The sequence below is a fragment of the Telopea speciosissima genome, chromosome 4 (assembly GCF_018873765.1).
Source record: "Telopea speciosissima isolate NSW1024214 ecotype Mountain lineage chromosome 4, Tspe_v1, whole genome shotgun sequence".
NCBI classification, from domain to species: domain Eukaryota; kingdom Viridiplantae; phylum Streptophyta; class Magnoliopsida; order Proteales; family Proteaceae; genus Telopea; species Telopea speciosissima.
In genome coordinates this window covers 3,437,027-3,459,641 of record NC_057919.1, presented here as the reverse complement: position 1 = coordinate 3,459,641, position 22,615 = coordinate 3,437,027, and the positions used below count along the sequence as shown (strand labels likewise).

Genomic DNA, 22,615 nt, shown 5'->3' with positions numbered 1-22,615 from the left:
CGATTCAAGATATAATATGTACAAACCAAAATCAAAATGAATTGGTTTGATTTTTTATTTCATTTGATTTGTATACAGTATTTTGATAATTTGGTTTGATTTACTCAATTCATTTCTTCGGTTCACTCGAGAGTTGGGAATGTCTCGTACTGGTCTTGAAGAAACAAGACAAGAAAAAGAAAATAAGCAGAAGTGAGGAGATTTGATAGTCGAATATGGAGACATAAGAAATGAAGTGAGAGTTGAAGTCTTAGAGTAGGGGTGTCAATACCCAACCCGAACAGATGAAATCGGCCTGAACCAGCTCGAATGAGCCTGGACCACATCGAACCAAACTCTTAATGGTTCGGATTCGGTTTGTGGATCCAAAGAGGCAAACGGTTTGGTTTGGTTTGGGCTAGTCCGACGGTGTACCTGTAGCTCGAACCGTTAGGCCCGAACCCAAACCGAACCGACCTAACCCAATAAATAAGTAAATCAATAAATGCCTAATGCCCCATTGCCCCCTAAATGTGTTGTGATAGTTTCTCACTTTATCTCATATCCTTTATTAGTGATTACCCAATCAATTGTATCCATAGGCCATAGGACATAGGATACAAAGATGTATTGTATTTAAAATATTTTATATACTTAAAAGAGAAAGAGAAGAAAAATTAGCACTAACCGGATCTTACTAGTTATATAAAACCGGTACCAAATCGAATCCAAATCGATATCAACCCGTTATCATAAATCGAAACCGACACGAAATCAAACCGCACCGAAACCGAAATCGAAATTGAACATTTCTTAATGGTTTGGTTTCGATTTCTATAAAAGTCACACCGAAACTGAAAAACCCGAACCAAAACCGACCCATTAACACCCCTATCTTAGAGCTTGGATATTAACCTTTTAGAGTTGAGTATGGTTTAAATTTGTTTTGAATTGGATTTATATAGGATACATTTCATTTGGTTCAATTCAGTTCAAATTAATAGTTTTTAGCCAAAAACAAAAACCAAATAAAAAAAAATTATCTTTGAAAAGCAAAATTAAACCAAATTTTGGGTGAAAAGTTCGCGCGAAAGAATGTACTGCCCACGCCCAAACAATTTCGCCCCACCCCATGAAAGATGGAAATTCTACGCTCTTGATGTCAATCGTGCGCTCTCATTAACCCATATGTGTGCAGGAGCTACGCTCCCCACAGAAAACATCAACCCCAAATTTTATTGTAGACAGATGGGAGCGTTTTCAGCCACGCTCTCAAACAGAAAACATTCCCCCTTCTTCCTCCTCTCTCCCCCCCCCCCCCCAAAAAAAAAAATTCTAAATTCTAAACCCTAGAATGGAAATATCCAATCTGCCGAACCGACTTCTCAAACCCTGAGTGTGAGGGTGAGGTAAGATATCGGACTCAAAGTGGTCGGGGTTTCGTTTTTAAGTCCTTCTCGAGGCAATAGATAGATTACCTTCTTACACAGCCTAGAGTTTCTGTGTTCGCTTTTGAAACATGAGCATGGTCTACGCTCTTACATGAAATGGATTTGAACCGTTAAAATCCTGTTTAAAGGAAATCTTATCAAATCAACAAGCAATGTCAACCGTCCACTCAGGTCACGTAGTTTCGTACTAATCCAAAAACGGGTGACCATATAAAAAAGATCCTGTCAATTCGGGCAGCTTGCAACCATGTGCAACGCCTGAGATGAGGCAGATGCATTGACCGCCTTACCCTTGCTCAGGCAAGGCGTTTGGGCAGGGGTAAGGCGATAAATGCACACCGTCTCATCTCAGGTGCTGCACATGCAGCACTACTGCCCCAATTGATAGGAGCAGAGTTTGTGACCATATCTCGCAAGCAAAAGAAGTTTTTTTTGTTCTTTTTTCGGTAAGGAAACAAATGGAAGTTTGATGTGAAGGAAAACTTTCCCTAACAAAGATTGATGAAGTCGCTTCTTCTTCTTATTGGATAGGTTCATCAAGAAACGGTTTGCAAGTCTGTTTTCTTTTGGCTTTGATTTGGGTGAACGGTGAACCGGATTGATTGATCCAATTTTGATTCTTGAAATCATGATCTGTCTCAAAACTACAGTTCCCGGTATGACTTCCAACCGATATCAATACCGATACTTTAAACCTTGCTTTTTATGCAATGGAGAGAGAGAGAGAGAGAATCCAATCCAATCCCCCATTCACACCTTGATTCATAAGAATTAGGAAGTTAAAGGGAACTTACTATTAAAAGCAAAAACGAATTAAAACGGTGGGGTAAAAGAAACCAATCATCAAACCAAACCAAACCACATCAAAGGTAACGGTGGTGGCCCGTCGTTGTCATGTCTGGGATCCCTCCAACAGATAACGCTGTCGCCGAATCTAACCACCGTTTTGACGTTAACCATATCTCCTTCTAACGTTTTTTTTTTTGATAGGTAGGGGGGATGTATTATGTGTGAAACGGTCGAGTGACACGTGTAAGATCAGGGCAATCCATACTTTGTATATAATTATAAAACATTAAATGTATACAATATGATCTGACGCATCACGCACCACATGTGATATATTATTATTATTATTATGTGATATCACGGCAAGTGGGATTCTTTCGTAAATTGATGGAGGTGGGGGTGGGACCCCCAAAAGGCTCTTATAGCTGTAGCAGAGCTTGTATTATATATTGGGAAGAATGTTCTCTGTGCCGCAGCGCAAGCTGCACCAATATACATGGGCAGCCTGTAGAAGAGGCAAGGTGGTCATTGTGCCCACCCCCATGTGCCTGGGCGCGACCTGCGCTGCGGCACAGAGAACAACACCCCTATATATTGACTATTGCTCCTCCAGTGCTCACTCCTTGTGGGCTGTGGCCTCTCTTAATTGTAAGATATCAGTCCACTCAGGCTTTCACATCTTCTTCCTCTTCTTTTCTCTTTTTTCCCCTCCCTTATTCTTCAACAGATACTACCACCTACCAGTTGAAATCATTTGGGGTAAAACAAAGCTTTCTTCTCAGTTTAAAGCTTCCAAATATGGGAATTGAAGCTTTGTAGGAGTAGGAGAGGGAGGAAAGGTCAATGTCACAATGAAAAATAAAAATCCAAGCTTAAATTGGGTTTAATTTGCATTTTACGTATAAGCATGGTGATATGTCTTCTTCCTTTTCTTTACTTTTAAATGGGACAACATTCATTTCTCATTTCTCATTTCTCATTTCTCATTTCTCATTTCTGCTGCAGCAATGGAGCCCATCTCACATGCTAAAAGCTATACGTATACAGGTTGATAATTAGATGGTCATCAGATGTTCCAGTTCAAGTGTAGTCTTCTTCACTCCATCACCCAAACATAGAAAATTTTCAACTATAGCTCCCCCCCCCCCCCCCTACATGAAGGCTTCACGTACGTGTCCTTTTGCTTCTGTAAAGCCTAAAACTCCTTCATGCTGCTTTTAAGAGTGTTTAGAAGAGTATTTATGAAAGAAAAATGACAAGAATTGCAGTATTAATGCATCCACATAGAGCTTACTTCAATGGATTGGATCATATGATACAAAGCCAATTTGAATTCAATCCAATTGGAGTGGATTTGAATGCCATCTGTTTTATGTCTGATTTATTTCAATTAAGATTTTTTTTTTTTGGTAAATCGTATTACCATTGAAGAATACGGATTACACTCCTGGGATCTAAGATTGAATCAACAGAAACACAGGGATCAGAATTTGGCCACACTAACCTGTTTGTAAGAGATAGAGCCCTCCTAGCAAGAGAATCAGCCACAGCATTGGCTTCCGTTGGAATATATTAAAATGAAATATGGTCAAAATAAGTAACCAGATGTTTAATATCACTAACAATCGGCCTAATTGAGAGGACCGAAATCTTCGTGAAATCACGGAGATAAGAGATAACCTCTTGGTTGTCACTTTCCACCACTAACATATAGGTTCCTTCTGAAAGGGCCTCAAGTAATCCATCTCTAATACCTTTCAATTAAGATTGAGATAATCTTTTTTGTTAGATTAAATCATTTATTAGTGAACCTATGTTGAGACGGCTGAGACAACTCATTTATGATGCAACTATGAATTATAAAACCCATTAATGGCGGTACTGGAAAAAGCTTTGACAATTGAGAGTTTGTAGGTCCTAAACGTACGTACTCTTAGTTATGGCATCAATTTATTAGGTTTTATCGTCACCGACAAACTATAGATTTAAGTATCGGTATCGTATCAGCCGTATTAGTCAATACATACTGGCTGATACCAATATGGCACCATATCATATGTATTGGTTAATACGGTCAAAATCGGATTTTTTGGTTGTACTGAAAGTGATCCGATACAGATTGCCGATCCATATAAGTATCAAATATCGATATAAATCTACCAAAAATATATATATATATCGATATAAATCTCTTTAGAAAGAACTTTTTTGAGTAGAGAGTAGAGACCAACAAAATGTGCTGAAATACAGAATCTAGAGCTATCAGAGATTCCCAACGTTAGGAGTTCCCTGAATTTTCAACCAGAATATGAACTTCCAGACCATTGGAAAACCCAGACCAAGGTCTGCTAAATTTAACATGGGATGTCTCTGTTGGATCCATTAATTGGATTTGGAGGTTCATAACTAGGATCCTTTCTTTTGGTTGAACACAAAGACCATGAAAACTGAGGGAAACACTAATATAAGCCCAGAAACCAAATAGATTGCAAAATAGAATGGGAAAAATGTCATTGATAGTAATAAATAGGTATAAAGTTTACATCTATGAGCCCCAGTTAGTACAATAGTATTACCAATGTCAAACACAACAAGATTAGAATCATTGAAAGAAAACCAGAAATAACAGGGCAGTCTATGTGAAAAAGAATACAATTATCTACGCAAAGAAGAAAAAAAAATCCGATTTGGATACGAGAAGAAGCCTATCACTTGCGAGGCCTCCCTCTTTTCCCTGCTTTCCCACTCCCTTGGCCATGCTGAGAACTTTTCTTCTCCTCGACAGGAAGCCATCCTCGTCCTCGCCCACGCCCCGTGCTTTTCTTCTCCTTCATTGGAAGTTTTTTCGCACCCTTACCTCGACCTCTACCTCTACCAGCTGACCTACCCTCGTCTTCTTGCTGGCCATTAGCATCCTCTTCACTACCGTCATCATCATGATCGCTATCTTCCTCTTCTTTAGAGTCAGATTCCTCAGCCTTCTTCCTTTTCTTTGAGTTAGCAGAAGACTTAGCAGCATTCTTTTTTGCAGTTTTCTTGACAGTTAGATTTTTGCTCTCAGGTTCTTCACTCCCTGCGGAAGGAGAAATTTAATTTCCATGTCATGAAATTGTCAACATTTTTCACTAGGAAAAAAAGAGATACAAGATCTGAATCAAAATATCAACTAACATCTTGCAAATATGAGTCAGGAACCTGTCGCATAAAAAAAGTTGCTATGCTCAAGTACTGAAGTTGCAAATATAACAATTTTCATGAACTGAGTGGCCAGGTCTCCCTCCACCCACTCCCCCTCCCCCCCAAAAAAAAAAAAAATTTGGTTGCTCTGGATAGCCAGTCTATAAGCACATAATTCAAAATATTGAAAGTAATAGCCCACATCCCAATACACATCGGTATTGGATCTAACCTATTTTAGGTCAGAAATCTATATAGGTTCAGCCCTAGTAAACAAAACCTCCTTATGTAGAATAGGCCCGTATCAATAATTTTGAGAATATGTAAACCAAGAGTACCTTCAACTCACGGGAACAGTTGTAATATCATTTAGTTTCATATAAGCATAATGAGTTGAGAACTTGATATTTTGCAATCCAAATAAGATTTCAAGTTGTTGAGAGTTTTGCAAGTTTAGTATTAAGCAAGTAACTGAGTTAAGTGTTACCAGGAGTCCATAACAGTTGGTGTTTGGTCAGTTTTTAGGTTTTCCTGGTTGTTGTCTGGAATTTGGAGATTATTTAGGAATTGGTTTAATGAATTAAGTCTGGTCAGTGTTTATAAATACATAATATGGCTATTTCAAATTTTCAAGTCCTGGAAATAAAGAGTTGAATGTTCTTTTTAGTAGTGCCAACTACTTGGCTGTCTTTAAATCGTGATAACTACATGGCTGTGCGTGGCTGAACTTCTTTCTCAGACTTGAGTCCTTACAACTCAGGTTAGTTCCTCTCTTATCCTCCTTCATCCTCTCCTATCTCTTCTATTCCTTTATCCCCTCTTATTGTTCCTGTTTTAACTTTTTAGGTGATATACCTTGTTTTTGTTCACTTTTCCATCCATTTTTATCATACCAGATCTCTCATAATTTTAGTTAATTTCCTCTCCAATTTGATAGTTAATCCACTGTTCTTGTTCCCACTTGATCACTGTTCTTAGATTCAAGTTTAATTGACTGCTATTATCCATGTAATGCAAAACCAGGTCACAATACCCAATGTGGCTTCACTATGGACCCACCCAAGTAATAGCAGGCTCAAATCAAGAGCTTAGTGGCACAAACAGTAAATATGTGAAGATTATAAGAGCAATGGCAGATTTGTAAATAAATATAAATTTATGATAAGAGTGGCAGTACCGTAATTTATTGAAACTTCAAATTATAGAAGAGAAGAGAAAGTGGAATGTAACATACAAGGAAAAGGGGTAAAACTTGGAAGGGAAAACAAAATTTAGGATAAGGTTGAAATTGAATTTTTTTTGGATGAATGAAAATTTAAATTACGAAGAAAAGAGAGAGGACCATACAAGCCCAAGGGCCAAAGAACAAAAACCAAAAAGCCTACTGCGGGTCAGGCTACAGAAGGGAAATAGGCAGACCTCAGGATAAAACAGTGAGCCTGTTCCTTGGGGAATCCTTAACAGGAGCAAGGGGGAGGGAACCTAGTTTAGTGGAAACTTCGAAAAAGATGGCATTCCAAATCTTATCTAGGGAGCGGGAGTTGGAAGTCCATCTTCTAAGATTGCGTTCCATCCAAATATGAGAGATAGAGACACAAGGCGAGCTTGCCAACAGAATCGCAAATAGTCTTCCTTCCAAATGTCATGTCGATCCAAAGCCATTCGCGCTGAAGGGGGAGGGGACTTCTTCTAACTGGCCAGCAGGTACTTAGGACTCTTTTCCATATGGATGAGGCAAAGGGGCAAGAGAAGAACATGTGGTCTGTGTCTCCAAGGCCATTCCAGCAAAGGCAGCAAAGGGAGGAGACTAGAATGTGGAGGTGGTTAAAGAATGCCTGAGTCGGGAGGCAGTTGGAGAGAGCTCGCCAAGAGGTGAAACTATGGCGGGGAATGTGACCTTTGAACCATACAACTTTGGACCAAGGGGTGGGGGGCCCTCTGAGTCTAACCAAATCCCAAGCTGAATAAGAGCTGAAGGTGCTAGTAGGGAGACAAAGGATCAAGTCTCCTCTACCACGGTGCCGAGGGGGGATGGGGGATGGGGGATGGGGGATGGGGGAGGGAGTTTCAGAGGACCTCTAAAGGGGGAGAGGGAGGAAGGGGGGGGGACCAGGCACCTCTGGAAATAATGGAAGCAACCATGGACATTCTATCAAGCCTAGAGGAATAGATCTCTCTAGGGCTCACAACCAAGGAGAAGACGCCTGAGGGATGCCATTTGTCGAGCCAAAGAGAGGTGGTATGGCAGTCGTCAATTTTGCAAGAGGTGGCTTCAATGGCTATGTACCTAATTTGTAAAATCCTGCACCACACCCAAGAAGCATCGGAAGAGAGGCTGACCGACCAAATGGAGTCTCTATGAAGAGGACCAGCATAAGCCCAAGATGTCCAAATGCCGTCTTTTTTGGTGAGGATCTTCCAAATAAGCTTGAGGGAGCCAGCAAGGTTGACATCTTTAATTCTTCTAAGACCAAGACCCCCTTCTGATTTTGGGAGACATAGGGAAGACCAGCTCTTGGGGTGGAGAAATCTACCCGGATCCACCCCTTTCCAAAGAAAAGCACACATAATAGATTCAGCTGACTTGATAATTGCCTTAGGGAGACCAAAAACTCCACACCAATAAATGTAGCAAGATTGAAGCACTGATCTGATGAGCTCTAACCGATCTGCATAAGAGTCTAAGAGAGGAGTCGGGCTTTTCAAAGCTATAGTCTTTTGCAAAGGAGATCAAGGATGGGGGAGCAGTGGTGGGCTGTCAGTGTAACGGGTATGAGGGGAAGGCCAAGGAATCTAATTGGGAGGGAGCCAAGGGTGAAGCTGGTGAGGTTAGTGAGGAGGGTCTTGTTGGTGTCGAAAACTCCAGCAAGGAAAATGTGGGACTTAAGGAGGTTAATACGGAGGCCAGAGAGATTCTGAAAGAGGAGGAGGGAGGCCATGATGGAGTTAATGGAGAGGATATCAGCCTTAGAGAAGATCATAAGATCATCGGCAAAGGCAAGATGGATCAGGTTGGACTGTTTGCACTTAGGGGTGGGGGAGATAAGGTGAAGGTCAGTTTTGGACTGGAGATTATGGGAAAGGACCTAAAGAGACAAACAAAAGAGAAAGGGGAGAGGGGTCAGCTCTGGTGGATACCAACAGAGGATGAAAAATATCCAACTGGGCTGCCATTGACCAGGACAGAGAAGCGAGGAGAGGAAATGCAAGAATTGATCCAATTAACAAAAATGGGGGGGGGGGGCATTTTAAGGAGGACATGGGAGATGAAGTCCCAACGGATGGAATCAAAGGCTTTGTGGATGTCGATTTTCAAGAGGGCAGAAGGAGAATGGGATTTGCGATCAAAGCCTCTAACAATTTCTTGACAAAGGATGATGTTATCAACGATGTTGCGACTTGCGACCAGCTATGAAGGCGGACTGGTTTGTACGGACCAAGGAGTCAACAAGTTGGAGACAATTTGCTAGGATTTTGGCTACGAATTTATAGAGGAGATTGCAAAGAGAGATGGGGAGGAAGTCAGCCATGGAAGAGGCTCCAGATTTCTTGGTGATGAGGCAGAGGAAGGTGTGGTTGATGCTTTGGATTTTCCCGGGGGTGTAGAAAAAACTCTTGATGGCATGGATGAGGTCGACACTGATGATATCCCAGCAGGAGAAGAAGAATCCCATGCTAAAACCATCAGGGTCCGGAGCTTTGCTAAACTTGTGGGAGAGGACAGCAGTTAGAATTTCAAAGTCTGAGGGGATGGATTGGAGGGAGCTGAGGAGGTGAGAGGGGATGAATTTATTGATTAGGTCATCCGGAATGGGGGATTGAGTGGGAGGAGGGTGGCATAAAATCTCAGAGAAGTAGGAAACCGCTTTCGATTTAATGGCATCAAGATTGGTGAGAAGGGTACCATCATTGAAGGCAAGAGTGAGGATGGAATTGGAGTTGACCCTAGCTTTGAGAGAGCGGTGGAAGAAAGTGGAGTAAGAGTCTCCAAGCTTAAGCCACTTAATATGGGACTTTTGGTTAAGAAAGCTTCCCTCTTGGGAAAGAATGGAGGAGAGCCTGAATTAACCTAAAGGAGGAGGGTATTTTCAGGACTACAGGATTAAAAGAATTGGAAGACCCCCACCCCCATGCATGAGATTGTCTTCAATCTCACAACAGCCAGAACCAGCGGAAACCTGGTTTGTTTCCGGATGAGATTACACTCTCGAATCACACTCAACCAAGATGAAAATTTGAGGTTCTCTAGCTGAACCTTGGGACTCTGGAATCATCACAAAGAACAACCCAACCTACATCTGAGAAATTAATAAATAATTCCTGAAATAAAATCAGGTGGTAAATGAAGAACCAGATCTGTGTTCAGTTTATAACTCAAAGCAGAGGTTAATTTTAGGCCTGAGTTTCTAGGGTTCGAATCACCCTATAGTGATGAACCAACACCAATAATATTACGAAGAAAGGAGAAGGGTGGAGTGAGATCTATCAATTTCTATGGGTCACCAAAACCCACGTCGGAACAGGTCAGCAGGAGAGACTGTGAAACAATCCAACAGAAAAGGAAGAATAAAAGAGAAAGACGAGGAATAAGGGAGGGAGAAAGGAAGGAAGAAGAAGAGCAAAACCTGAGAAGGATGTCCCAGACATGAATTGAGTGAGAGAGAGAAGAGGAGAAGAGATGAAAGAGGGGGGGGGGGGGGGAGAGGAAGGTCACACGACCTGTGCTATCGTACCAATCACCATAAACAACTCAAATAAAATCCATTCATCAAATCTAAATCCCTCGGTTACAACCATGTAGTTAAAGAAACTAATAAAAGACTCCTAATTAGATTCTAGAACTTGAAACAAAATTATAAATCAAACTCTACCACAACTTGGCCTATTAAAACTAAAATAGAAGATTACAAGATAAATCCAATTAATAAAATTCCAAATTAATTAATTAATTAAAATATCCTACTAGACCAAAAACCAATTGGGTACATGGAAGTGCTCTTGCATCACTATGTCATAAACCTGTCCTGTTTTTCCCCAATTCTGCAACCAGTTCTACCACACCATCTAATTCTCTAGAGAAAACCAGATATTACTATACTTTAAATAGGTGGGGTCCACAGAACACAGATGAAGTGTCTCTCTGTATGGACTTTTATTGAGTAAAATAATACAAACCCCCCATTCTTTTCTTCTTTTTTTCGGGTTTCGGGTTTCTGGAATTATTTATCAGTTGACACACAGCTTGTGCATCCTTTGGTAACTTCCTTGTTTGGCAATTTTCTAACATTTTTTCCCTTAGCTCTATTTTATTTCATTCACACCACTATTTCTATCTTAATTTTACCATCTAAAACCTATTACAAATTTGTCTAGTTACATCTCCAAAATTAAAAAACTGCCAACAACCTTCAAGTGCAATCCAGATCTCCTAATTTCAACTGATACTAGGGTTGACACAAGATAACGGTCCAAGAGCATAATTCTTCGCTCCCCCCCCCCCCAATTGAAATGATAGGTGTAATTGTTATAAATCAACTCAAAAAAGCTGTCTGCGCACTAAGACAGCTGTACAATTTGCACAGCCAAAACAGAACCCACTTCAAGAAAAGATTCAAAACCCTTAACCTATTTACCTACAAAATTATCCCAATTTCCCATTTATCAAAAGTATTTAAGCCCCTAAAATCCAAAATAACAGGATACAACTTGAAACCAGATTCATCGCTTTCTCATAGAACAGGTAGGAGCTTTCCTTGCCTTGAAAAGTGCAAGCATTTCTTTCTTTCCAAATGCACCAGATTATTACAAAGGGATCATCTCCCAAACTCTCTGCTCTCTTCCTTCCATGCCCCCTCCCCTCACATTCCACCACTGCTGCTTGTAATGAGCTAGGAAAAATGTAAGAGACTCTCATCACCCAAAAAAGCCCCTCCGAGGCAAATGGTGTCCGATGAACAAATGATGAGCATCTTCTTGAACCTCTCCATGTAGCTTTCATAAACTCCCCACCATTTACCACCTCCTAATCAAGTCGTAGAATTTCCTGTAGCATTGTTGTCCACATGAAAAAGCATATCCAAATAGAGATTCTGATGACTACAAACCACTTTTGTAAGGAAAAGACAATCCTCCTCCATGCAACTCCACCCTTCCTCCTCCAAAAGCACAACTTTGGCTAATGTGGGAGCAAAAACCTTCACATGTTTCTCCTCAGGCAAGACCACATTGACTCTCTATACAAAGATCTTTGGAGTTCCATTTGGCTTCATAGATTCCAAAGAAATGACAGGAATGGTTCATACAACAACGAAAGCATATCAGGTGAGGCATTCACTGGCTTTTTATTTAATTTCCTTCCTTTATTTAGAATTGAACATGGTGTTGATTTTATTCCAATTCTGCAGTAAGTTCTTTTTGTTATATTGAAAGATTTTCACAATCTTGACCAGGCCTGCTACAGTCTTTCACACTGACAAGGCAAATTAGTGCATCTGTCGGATTCTTCACCATTTTTTCCTGTCGTTGCAAATAATGTGGCATCAAAACTACCAGCCAATTGCAACAGATAGCTAAAAACAAGTTCAGGAACATAGAGAACTGATCAACCTTTTTTTTATAAGAATATTGGTGTCTTGAACATTGACTTGGATCTTTTCCTGTTCACAGTTGCTACGTAATAGGTATGGAGACATGGTGGGCCCAAATCATAGATCTCACACTCATCTCATTGCTCAAGTTTTATCACATTGTGGACATGCCACTAACATCTATTATGTAATATTGGAAGTTAGTGGCACCTTTGTAATTTTTCACTACTTTGGATGCATATTTTAATTAGTATTATTACATGGACCCACCCAATGTTTGACTGGTGATATGGGTTAAAAGTTGGCAAATTTTACCAAGTTAACACTAACCGTTGCAAATGGTATCAGAATTCCCCTTCTTAAGTTCAGTCTACTGCAGACTCCTCAGTTAACTTCAATTACCTTATCTGATTCATCCAGGTCAACCTAATCCTACACCCAGATATACATAACTTCCAGAACTAGAGATTCTAGAAAATTTGATGGAAAATTTTCAAAAGTTTAGCTTACCTTCACCAGAAGCTTTGCCATCATAAATATTGAGCTGCCAGAAACAGGAACAATCAGAAGCATATCATCAGCAGAAACTAAGCTAGCAGAAGCAAAACAATAGAAATAAGACAATGATACTGAAGTAGGCAAGTATCACATAAGAGCTGTCCCCAACATGTAAAACATGTTAAGAAAGTTATGAACCGCAGGGGTGTTATGTTCATTTCTTATTTAGGGGCTTATGTGTAAATACACATAAGGGTCTTTCTTGTAATTACCTAAATTTCATACCCATACAGAAATTAAACAGTAGAAAAGAGAAAAACATTTGGAAAAAAAAAACAACATACACTCAGATTTTACCTGTTCAAGTCGGTCACCAACATTTGTTCTATCAACAACAATTAGAGAATGGCCCAAACCACAAGCAACACTAAAGAAGATATTAAATAACTAAATCAGTGTCGTTACGGGCAAGCAGAGTATACATCATACATATAAAAAATAAATAAAAAGAGTATACATCATAGGAGAATTAGGCACTACAATTACACACCTGACAACATGCATACCCTCTAGTATATCAACCTTTTTGGGATTCGCAGAAGACCTATTGTGGAAAAAGACTCAAATCAGTGATGGTTAAAACCAACAAAAAAAAATAAAGAGAACGGACAGACTTAGGAAAAGCATCATCGTTGATGCCAAAAATAAAGGAAAAAAAAAACACATACTTTTGACCATCAGGGCCATATCCAAGCTCTCCATACGTTGCATGGCCCCAACTTATACACGATTTCTCAGCACCACAGAAATGGTGCATAGAACCTGAATCCATGCAACGTATATTCCAGCCGCTGGTGACAGAAAACATTCAGCAATAATTGAGTTAGCAAAAGATATGGATATATTTTCTTTTTTCTTTCCTTTGAACATTATTACATGTGAAGATGAAAATAAGTGATGTTTAACTGTTCACAGTACCGGGAAAATGGAACACAAGACTCGGCATCAATCAGTACTAAAAAAACTGGAAATTAAAACTAATGCGTGGGTAATCAAGTACAAGATTTTGACGCTAAAAAGAGATTTCAGGATTTGATCAAATGACTACTTGTTTTCTTCGATTTATGATGCAGAATTTCAGCAAGAAGAGAAGATGGGTCTGTTGTTTTGGGTTTGGTTCACTTTCTTGGGTCAAGTTAGGCTTAATTTTGAATGTCCAACGGATTATATGGGTCATGGGATTAGTATTTTTGAGTTCTCTATTGTAATGGGCCACTCTATAAGACCAAATATTAGAGACTTAGGTCCTATACGGAATAAAGTAGTTAGTTTCTATTTTTGTTACTTTGTAGTATCTTAAGTTTCTAACTTTATTTTCTTTGATGTACAAGGCACCACTTTACATGTGGGCCCTTAGCCCTATTCTTTTAGTAGTTTCTATCTTATTAGTTTCCTTTTGGAGGGAGTAGACCCTTCTATATATTGTAAGGGCCTTTGAGCCCAACCTCACAATTTTGAAAATTAATGAAATTGGCTTTTGCCTCCATTGTTGTGAGAGACAGTGAGCATGGTGAGATTCCTTGCAAAGCATGGTGAGATGCCATAGGGTTAGTGAGAGACTGTCTTAGGCCATAGGTGAGAGGCCTTGGTCATATCACCCCTCTTCTTCTTCCTTTTCTTCCCCCCCCCCCCCATCAGTTCTCTTTAGTTTCTATTTTTATTACCACTGCACCTGAGAGTTATACAGAGTCATACTGAGACCTGCTGGAGAGTTTTATTTGCTGTTGCATGTTCCATCAGTTCTCTATGCCTCTATGGATTGCTGAAGACTTGGAGGCAGAATACCCCAGCGGCACTGTGAATCTGTGTTCTTCTGGCTGCTACATTCAAGGGTTGTATAATCCACATCCAGCCATCAAATCGTAGTATGTTTATCCTCCATTCAATGGTCTCCTTCAAGGGTTCAACTGTAATTTCATAGCCATCCAATGGCTGTAAGTTCGTGGGGTAACATTCTTCTAATTCTGATTTCCTAGTTTCTAATTTTGAGTCATTGTCATATCTCATAATCTAGCCATTAGATGAGGCCATAATTTTGAAATGATCACTCCCTCAAAGTGTATTACCCTCAACTGGGAAATCTGGTCCATCTGAGGTGTCTATTTGCTATTTTGGAGTCCTTTCTTACTTTCTGTTTTTTGAGCTTCCTGTGTTCTGATGACAGCAGTATTTTGCCTTACTGTTGTTCACTGTGGTTGGGAATTTTGAGGCTAACTTGTATCAGTCCTGTGGCTATATAAGTGTCAACAATACCATCGTATTAGCTTTTCTTCTGGACTGTTATCTACTGTTCTGTTGCTGGAACAGGGTGCTATAGCCTACTGTATTCACTTGTTTTGACAGTACCTGGGATCCTATTTTGGGTTAGGTTACCAGTGACCAAGTCCCACATAATTTATTAGGTCTTTCTTTTCATTTAATTCCAATGTTACTCTTCTGAAAATGCACTGAGCTGCAACTAAAAATGCTCATTTTTCAGTTTGTGTCAGTTGTGTGTTTGTGTAGGTGTGTGTGCATGTGCTTGTTTGTTTGTGCATAACCAACAAAAAAAACAATTAATCAAGAAAGAGGATAACCATTAGCATGATGGTAAAATATGCACACCAAGACACAACCTTAAATCCATCAAAGGCTTTGGATACATCCAGTCATCGCTTGAAAACTTTATCTTGCCCCACATATACAACTGCCCTCCACCTGAAAAAAAAACATGAATAAACATCATCAGTCGAGCTGGAAAACCCATATCACAACTCTCTCTCACCCTCCCCCTCTCAGACACACACACACACACACACACAATCATATTACTTGATTATGTGCAAGATATCTAACATCCAGTAAAATAAGAACGAGACAAGCTAATCAGAAACACTGTAAACATAATTATTTTTCTTTTCATTCTAGCTATAATCAAATTTGTTAAAAAGGAACCTTAAAACAAAGTGCACACAGCTTAAACCCAGTAAAGATCAAGCCGTAAGCCAGAGAAACATGAAAAGATGCCCCTCCCTACAATGGAACACTCATCATGCCTTGTATTAAAAGAGTGTCAAACGTGTAAATGATCTGTGTCTCCACTCCAATGAAACGTTTAAGGAAGAGGCAACGGCATAAATTTGTCTGATCAAGTGCTAAAGTCTCCAAGGCCCACCCATGAACAATGAGAAATGTCAGCAAACGTATTATCATTTTGAATGTATGTTTTGTTCACACAATTGTAACTTACATGACCCCTTACTATCTTATAATGAAATGGGGTGATAAACCCTCTTTCCATGTATTTTTTTCTCCCCGGGATGGAATAACTTTGGTAAACCAGACAAGAGAGGCTGTACAGCCCTCTAATCCACTAAAAGCCTAAAGCAAAGTTTAGGGTTTCTTTCCCACCATCTTTGGGTTTGTCCCAGATTTTAATAATGTTCAAATTGGCATTTAAAGATAAACATGGTCCAATTGTTCTCCTTCCCTCTTTCGCCATTGTCTCAGAAGAGTCTCACGAAGCAAATAAGTTGTTCAAAAATAGCAAAGAAAAAGATTCTAAAAGACCAAACACACAAAACAAAACAAATAATTGGATATTTCATGGAATTTTCAAAATATTCACATTTAATCAAATATGTTGGGCAAACCAATACCAGCAGTGCATGCAGAATTAACAGAACCAGCTGAAACCAACGCATCAGGAGGTAGAACATTGTGTCTTTGAAAGACTTCAACACGACGAGGAACCCACTCATCCTTCTGCTCTCTATGTCCAAGCCTATATCACCAACTCAGGCAGTTACCAAAAAGATTCAGCCAAAAATGAACAAATCTGAATGGTTAATGGCAATGAAGCTATATTTTTTATATTTTTCCATTATCTTGCATTTTCTTCTTGTTGGGTAGGAGGCCAGAGGAACATGCACAAAAAAGTGACATACAAAACAGCAGTTGCTAACATTCCAACCTTCCATAACCACCAAATCCCCACCTGAATATGCACCAAAAACAAGAAAAATAATTATGTCATGCAGGAATAGGAAATATATACACTGGATAACCTTTCCATAGAAGAAACATGAAATAAATTTAAAGCAACAAAAGAAGTACTTACGTATAGACAAAGCCTTTTGAGTCCACAGCAACTGGATGACAAACCAAATTGAAACAACAATAGGTATTAATAATATGACAGAACGAAACAAACAAACCATATACACCATATACAGCAAGAGAGGGAAGGGAAAAGTTTATAGTTAACCCGTATGATTTGTTCCACATGCAACTTTTACAATAGTTTCTCCTGCAAGGGAAGCTATAGCTTTTGGGCGAGGCTGGGGTCCGTAAGCAAGTCTCACTGAACTTTCTTTAGAATTGTACTGCAAGGCATCCAACATTCTTTCAAGATTCTAGCCAAAAGCCCAACTTCAAGTATAAAGGATTAAAATTTTCTAGAAAAAAACCTCATTGTCTGTTCCATGTCCAAGTTGACCATATTGTGGAAGACCTGCAGTTCTGAAAACCAACAAGTAGATCAAAAATCAAGAAGACACATACACAATATAGAGATCTACAAATCATCAGGGCCACCATGTAGATGCAAGGTCATCAACCCATTCAAAATCAAGGACATAAGGAAACAGCAAATCTACAAACCATACAATATAGAAGATCCTTCAACAGAAGATAGCCACACAGTAAAGTCAGCCCCACAAACAGCATTTGTGACGTCAGTAACCTGACAGCGGACCGGTGACAGCTCGAACTCTACAGAAATTAGAGTGAAGATGTTATTAAATAACCAGAAGACTTTTCTCATGCACATAAAATGTTTAAGAAATACTGCCAGAAATAGATGTTTAGGAAGCACAATTAAAACCATCAAAGGATGCTGCTGCAGATAAAACATAGGAGTGGACTTATTTTAGCAGAAATAAGCCTAGGGTTGGGTTACATATATGTTGGGACTTTAATCCAATGGGCTTTTTATTGAAATAGGCCACTTTAATGAACCTAAAGTAGGGTAGGAGGAATGAGTACGGGATTTACTAATTAAGTAAGTTGGGGGTCTGTTCAGAGTCCTATTCTTTTGTTTTTTTAATTGTTCTTAAAGTGTTTTCGTTGGGCTGGTTTAAGTCTGTTTAAGTTTGGCATTGTTTAAGTTGTTTATTTCTTATTTTATGCAGAGTTTTAATCAGTTAACAGCACCTCCAAGGTAAGCTTTTGGCTGGAGTGAGTTTTAAGCTTTTTTTGAGTCTTGTTTTTTTAAGTCTGTTATATAAGGTTGTAAGGGGCTTTAGCCCTGTACACAAATTTGATGAATGAAAGTTGGTTTTTTTGCCTTTGGTTCTGTGGGGATTCAAAATGCTCCATACTGTGGTGATTCAATAGGATCCCTAATGGTGATTCCAGGAACCCTAGATGGTCATTCCAACCCTGGCATGGTTCGAGGTTTCGCAAAATTTCGATAGGTTTCGGCAAAAAGATTCAGTTTCGACAGGTATCGAAATGAAACGGCATGTGAAATACAAAGATTACCAAGTTTCGACTGAAATTTTGGTGTTTCATCGAAATTTGGGTCCTATTAACAGTTTCGCCGAAATTTTAATCGAAATTATTACAAACCTATACTATAAAAGCAAGGTTTTGCACGAAATGAGTCGAAATTTTGACTCATTTCGTGAGTTCTGTCTGGTTTCGACAGAAAAGGATGAAAATCCCATTTTTCTTGCTCTTTTGGCCAAATCACCGTCGTACAAGCTTGGAACCAGTGCTTGAGCAGTAGAAGCGACGATTTGCTGCGCTGTTGGAAGATTTGTGCAAGATCCAAAGTTAGAAGTTAATGACTTTTCCAAAAAACTAAGTTTTGAAAAAAAAAAATAGGATAAATACTTGGTGGTTGCCATTCAATTTTTTAACTGTTACACAATATTGCCTGATCTATAACTTCATGGAGCCGGATTTCATTTTCTGTTTTTAAAATATTTTTACAAAATCATTGGATATTATAAGTATATATGATATGGGATCCCATACTATACACAGTGGCCGTCACATAGCTGTTTGAGGCAAGACCTGAAAAACTTCCCACAGTAACTCTACTGCTGCGACCTGAAAAGTGCAAAATGACTGTAACCACTAAGACCTAAGAAACATCCAACAGGCCACCTCTGATTTGAGATTTGCGATTTCCCTTATTCCTTCCCACAAGCTCGTCCCATCTGTGTGAATCCCAACGTTGCAGCAATCTCCTCCCATCCCTCACTCAGCCTCTTGGAGTTGATTGAGGCTTTGATTCAGCAGCGATCGAGGGTTAGAGGGGGACAGAGTGAGTTCCGCTAGTCTGTGACCCTTTCTTTCTCTCATTCTCCTGTTTCAATGGCTGGTCTGCCAGTCCCTATCTCTCTTTGATGTCCATTCTGGCTCTGCCTGCCTTAACCCTCTCACCCACAGTGCAGAGATTTGGAGACCAAATCCTTAATCGGCTGTTCACGGGCTGGGGTCTCAAACTGATGGGACAGATGAAGGCCCAACCGAAACCGGCCGCTGACACCTTTATATGACACCATATCTTCTTTCCAAATATACCCCTCCCTTCATCCTTAATTCTGTTTTATCCTTTATTTATTGCTATTGCCTAGACTGTCCCTGATCAATAAATACTAATTCATTTTGTATATTTGTTCCCTCTTTATCTACCTTGGTAGCCCTTTAAAAATCTGGTTAGTTACAGAACTAGCATTAGCCTCATTGTTTGAATTGTTTAACCCTTGGGTGGGCCCATAAGCGATCCGAACCAGGATTTTTGAACCCCGGATTGCATTACCTTCACCAGATCTAGTCTTCTCTAAGGAACTCATTAAAGCAATAAACTTGTCACGGAAGTTTAAGTGCCAGTCATACGTTAGTTTTGCAAGAAGAACATAGAAATTTGACCTTAATGAATTGTGGCATAGTAGAGTGGTGAATTGACCATCTCGCAGGCATATGCAACAAGTCATCAACAGTAGAACCACAGTACATCTTGCAAAATCTTCAAAAGTATAGCTCATTCAGCTAATGGTCCTTAGTTTAACCAAGCTCAGCATGTAATATGTACGGCTTAACCATCAATGACAACAGAACTGTTTATAATTCAGCACTTACACAATTCCACGTGTAACTCGATCCAAAAAGGGGAAACTGTGACATGACATCTGCTACCCCACAACCCAGATTAAACCTGTTTGAAATCAGTCCCCCAAAATTTAATTTATTGTCCTACAATTTGAATGTCACTAACGTAATAACAAAATGGAACAAATTAATAGAATCAATGAATGAAAATTGGTCCAAAAACAACTAGTCCTCGTTAGTCAAAACAAATTAATAGAACCAATGAAGAAGAAGAATATTGAAGCCAGTTGCCACCTGAATATCTCAATAACAGATTTCACAAGTTTTTCTTTCTAGCAGAGAAAGACGATAACAAGAAAATACAGACATAAAATTACCAAAAGACAATACAGCTTGTCCTACCTAACCACTACCAGCAATGTTTTTATCCAGAAAGCACGCTTAAGAAATTGCAGGAGTCAATGGTAATATCAGGAGGCTATCAATGAAAACTCTGAAAGTTGACTTACCATTCTTTATTGAACCAGAACCCAACTGCCCATGCTTATTCCATCCAAAAGAGAAGGAATTTCCATCGTTAGTGACAACCACAGTGTGACTCCTCCCAGCACCCACTCTAATGACTGTGTGTCTACACCCAACAGCATTATTTAATTCAGAGTTTTCCTAGCAGAAATCAACTATGCAACTAGCAATCCAATAGCTTCACATATATTCAGTAAACTATGAACCAACAATGACCAAGTTGCACCAAAACATATGATTATTTAGAGACAAAATGATCAGCAACTCATTCCTTAATAAAATGCATCCATTACAAAATGGAGGTTTTACCAAAACACAGGCAAAAGCATTTGAAATTAGGAATGAAATTGGAGATGCTATTGCTCACATTGAAAAAGAATCCAATGTTGCGGATGAGGTTACTCGTGTTTTGGATTAATAGTTCCAATGCGTTTATTTAAGATAAAATGCTTGCGCCAAGAAAGAAGCAACTTACTTCAACAGGTCAGACACGACTGTAGGCCTGTCACGCTGAAGGTAATCTCCATGTCCGAGCTGTCCCTTCTGCAAACCAGTAATCAGTTAGGTATAAGATCATTTCATTTTTTTGAACAAAATGCTAAGCGTACTTTTATTTGTTATACCTTATTCCGACCCCAGGTATAGCAGCGACCTTCAACATCCAATGCCACACAATGACAGGAAGCTACATGGACATCGACAAGAAACCATTCATAAACACGTCGTTAGGAGTTGAGGGAAGGAAACAGTAGATGCATTTCGATGATCACTAGTAGGAGCCTAAGCGGCTACTCGGCTGATCAAGTTCAAGTCATTTAATAGTTCATCGAAAGCCAAAATAAAAAATAAAAAAATAGCCACCAGCTGTCTGCGGAACAGAAGCAATCAAGAAAAAGTATGATAAGAAGCAAATGAAAGAACTTACTGCAACCGGAAGCTACGAAGCGAATGTCAACACCAACGAATGGACGCAGGCGTGTTGGGGAGACCAAGTTGAATTCGCCAGGAGCTCCTTTATTACCTATAGTATCCCAGTTGGTTGCTCCACAGAACAATAACTCTCCGCCCTGCTTTACCGTTTTTTCCTCCTCCGGCGTCTTCTCCGTTTCCGTCGTCGACATTTCTGGTCAGTGAGAACTCAGAAACGAAAACGGAGAAAGAAATGGAATCCCTCGAACTAGTGGTCGAGAAGGATGTGAAGGTAATGAGGGGAGAGAAGGGTTTAAAACATTAACGGCTAGGCGGGAAAGGGTGGGGGATGGCGGGATTTGGCCCTAGATCTCAAACTGGGAAGAAAGAATGAACGAACTAAACCCAACCCTTGATGAAACAAAGGAAAAAAAAAGAAGAAAAAGTGAAAACAGCGCAAATGCAAATGTGAGAAATTTCTTTCCATTTATTATTGCTCATTATTATTAGTAGTTAGAGATTCTTGAGAATGGACCAACAAACTCACTCATTTCTCATTAGACTCCCTCCCTAGTCATGGTACTTCAGGCTCACCCACTTCTCCTCCTATGCACTATGCAGGGTTGGTTATCCCTCACTCATGCATCATGGAGGATCTAAGCTCCTTACATTGTGCTATGTCTGAGCTTTCATGTTTGTTCCAATGGTTTTACTTTATACACAAGTTATGTCAAAGTATCATTTCTTAAAGATTACCACAATGCCTATCTGCAGTTTTCTCTCATATGATTTTTATTATTTTTTCTTATATATTTTGAAAATGTGGTCCCATGCAGATGATACCTTTTTCAGGATACCCATTGGTGTACCGTGCAAGTTTCTTCCCGCATTGACAACGTAAAAAATGGAAAAATATCTGCCCCATCTCCTACCCGGTCCATTTCCCCAAGTTCCTCTAATAGGGGGGGGGGGAGTGGACCCCACTCGGGTACAAGCAGGGTGGTCATTTCCACCCCCTATTAGAGGAACTTGAGGAATGGATCGGACAGGGAAATGGAGCAAATGATGATCCCGTGAGAAACCCTCCTCATTTTTTAAATATATTGTGCCAAATCAAAAGCAAACCGATAAGGTATTTGGTCTACAAAAAATCAAATAGAAATTCATAGCTATTCGACCGGTCGCTTTCAATCCATTGTTAGTTTCTTCTAATGACCTCTTATTAGTCAATATCAATCTAGTCTTGGTTTTTTCATATATAAAGGCTAAAGTATGTAGGGGGACCGCAAAGGCCACGCATGCACGACAGCTAATGAGAGCACGCTCATTGGCACACAAGGATAGGGTGATCATTTCACCCCCCCCCACCCCCACCCCCACCCACACCCATTATGTCTGGGTATGTCCCTATGTCCCCCATAGAGAACTTTTCTCCAAATATATATGTCAAAAATATTGAACTTTCTAAGTTTTTATTTATTTTTTATTAGGTTTTGGATTTAGTTCAAATGATCGGTTCGGTTAGTCTTATTGTCTAGT

The 22,615-nt window shown here is 39.6% G+C and overlaps 1 protein-coding gene across 1 annotated transcript; it reads right to left on the bottom strand.

Annotated features, from left to right (window-relative positions):
* Nucleotides 1-4,882: 4,882 nt before the first annotated feature.
* On the bottom strand, nt 4,883-21,547 carry LOC122657752 (protein RCC2 homolog). The gene is made up of 16 exons (XM_043852545.1): nt 21,093-21,547; nt 20,791-20,852; nt 20,643-20,710; nt 20,152-20,273; nt 17,188-17,293; nt 16,990-17,041; nt 16,788-16,905; nt 16,641-16,671; nt 16,494-16,517; nt 16,180-16,304; nt 15,157-15,238; nt 13,210-13,332; nt 13,032-13,085; nt 12,839-12,908; nt 12,494-12,527; nt 4,883-5,292 (listed from the first exon to the last, which is right to left on the bottom strand). The coding sequence occupies exons 1-16, from the start codon at nt 21,286-21,288 to the stop codon at nt 4,928-4,930; spliced, it is 1,632 nt and encodes a 543-aa protein (XP_043708480.1). The 5' UTR covers nt 21,289-21,547; the 3' UTR covers nt 4,883-4,927.
* Nucleotides 21,548-22,615: the final 1,068 nt, after the last annotated feature.

Bases quoted from the DNA above. Each gene is read 5' to 3' on its own strand.
- LOC122657752 (XM_043852545.1), bottom strand. From the start codon at position 21,288: ATGTCGACGACGGAAACGGAGAAGACGCCGGAGGAGGAAAAAACGGTA. The intron at 20,711-20,790 runs GTATAACAAATA...ACTGGTTTGCAG, and splicing joins ATACCTGGGGTCGGAATAAG to AAGGGACAGCTCGGACATGG. The intron at 12,528-12,838 runs GTAAAATCTGAG...TGTTTCTGGCAG, and splicing joins TTGGTGACCGACTTGAACAG to CTCAATATTTATGATGGCAA.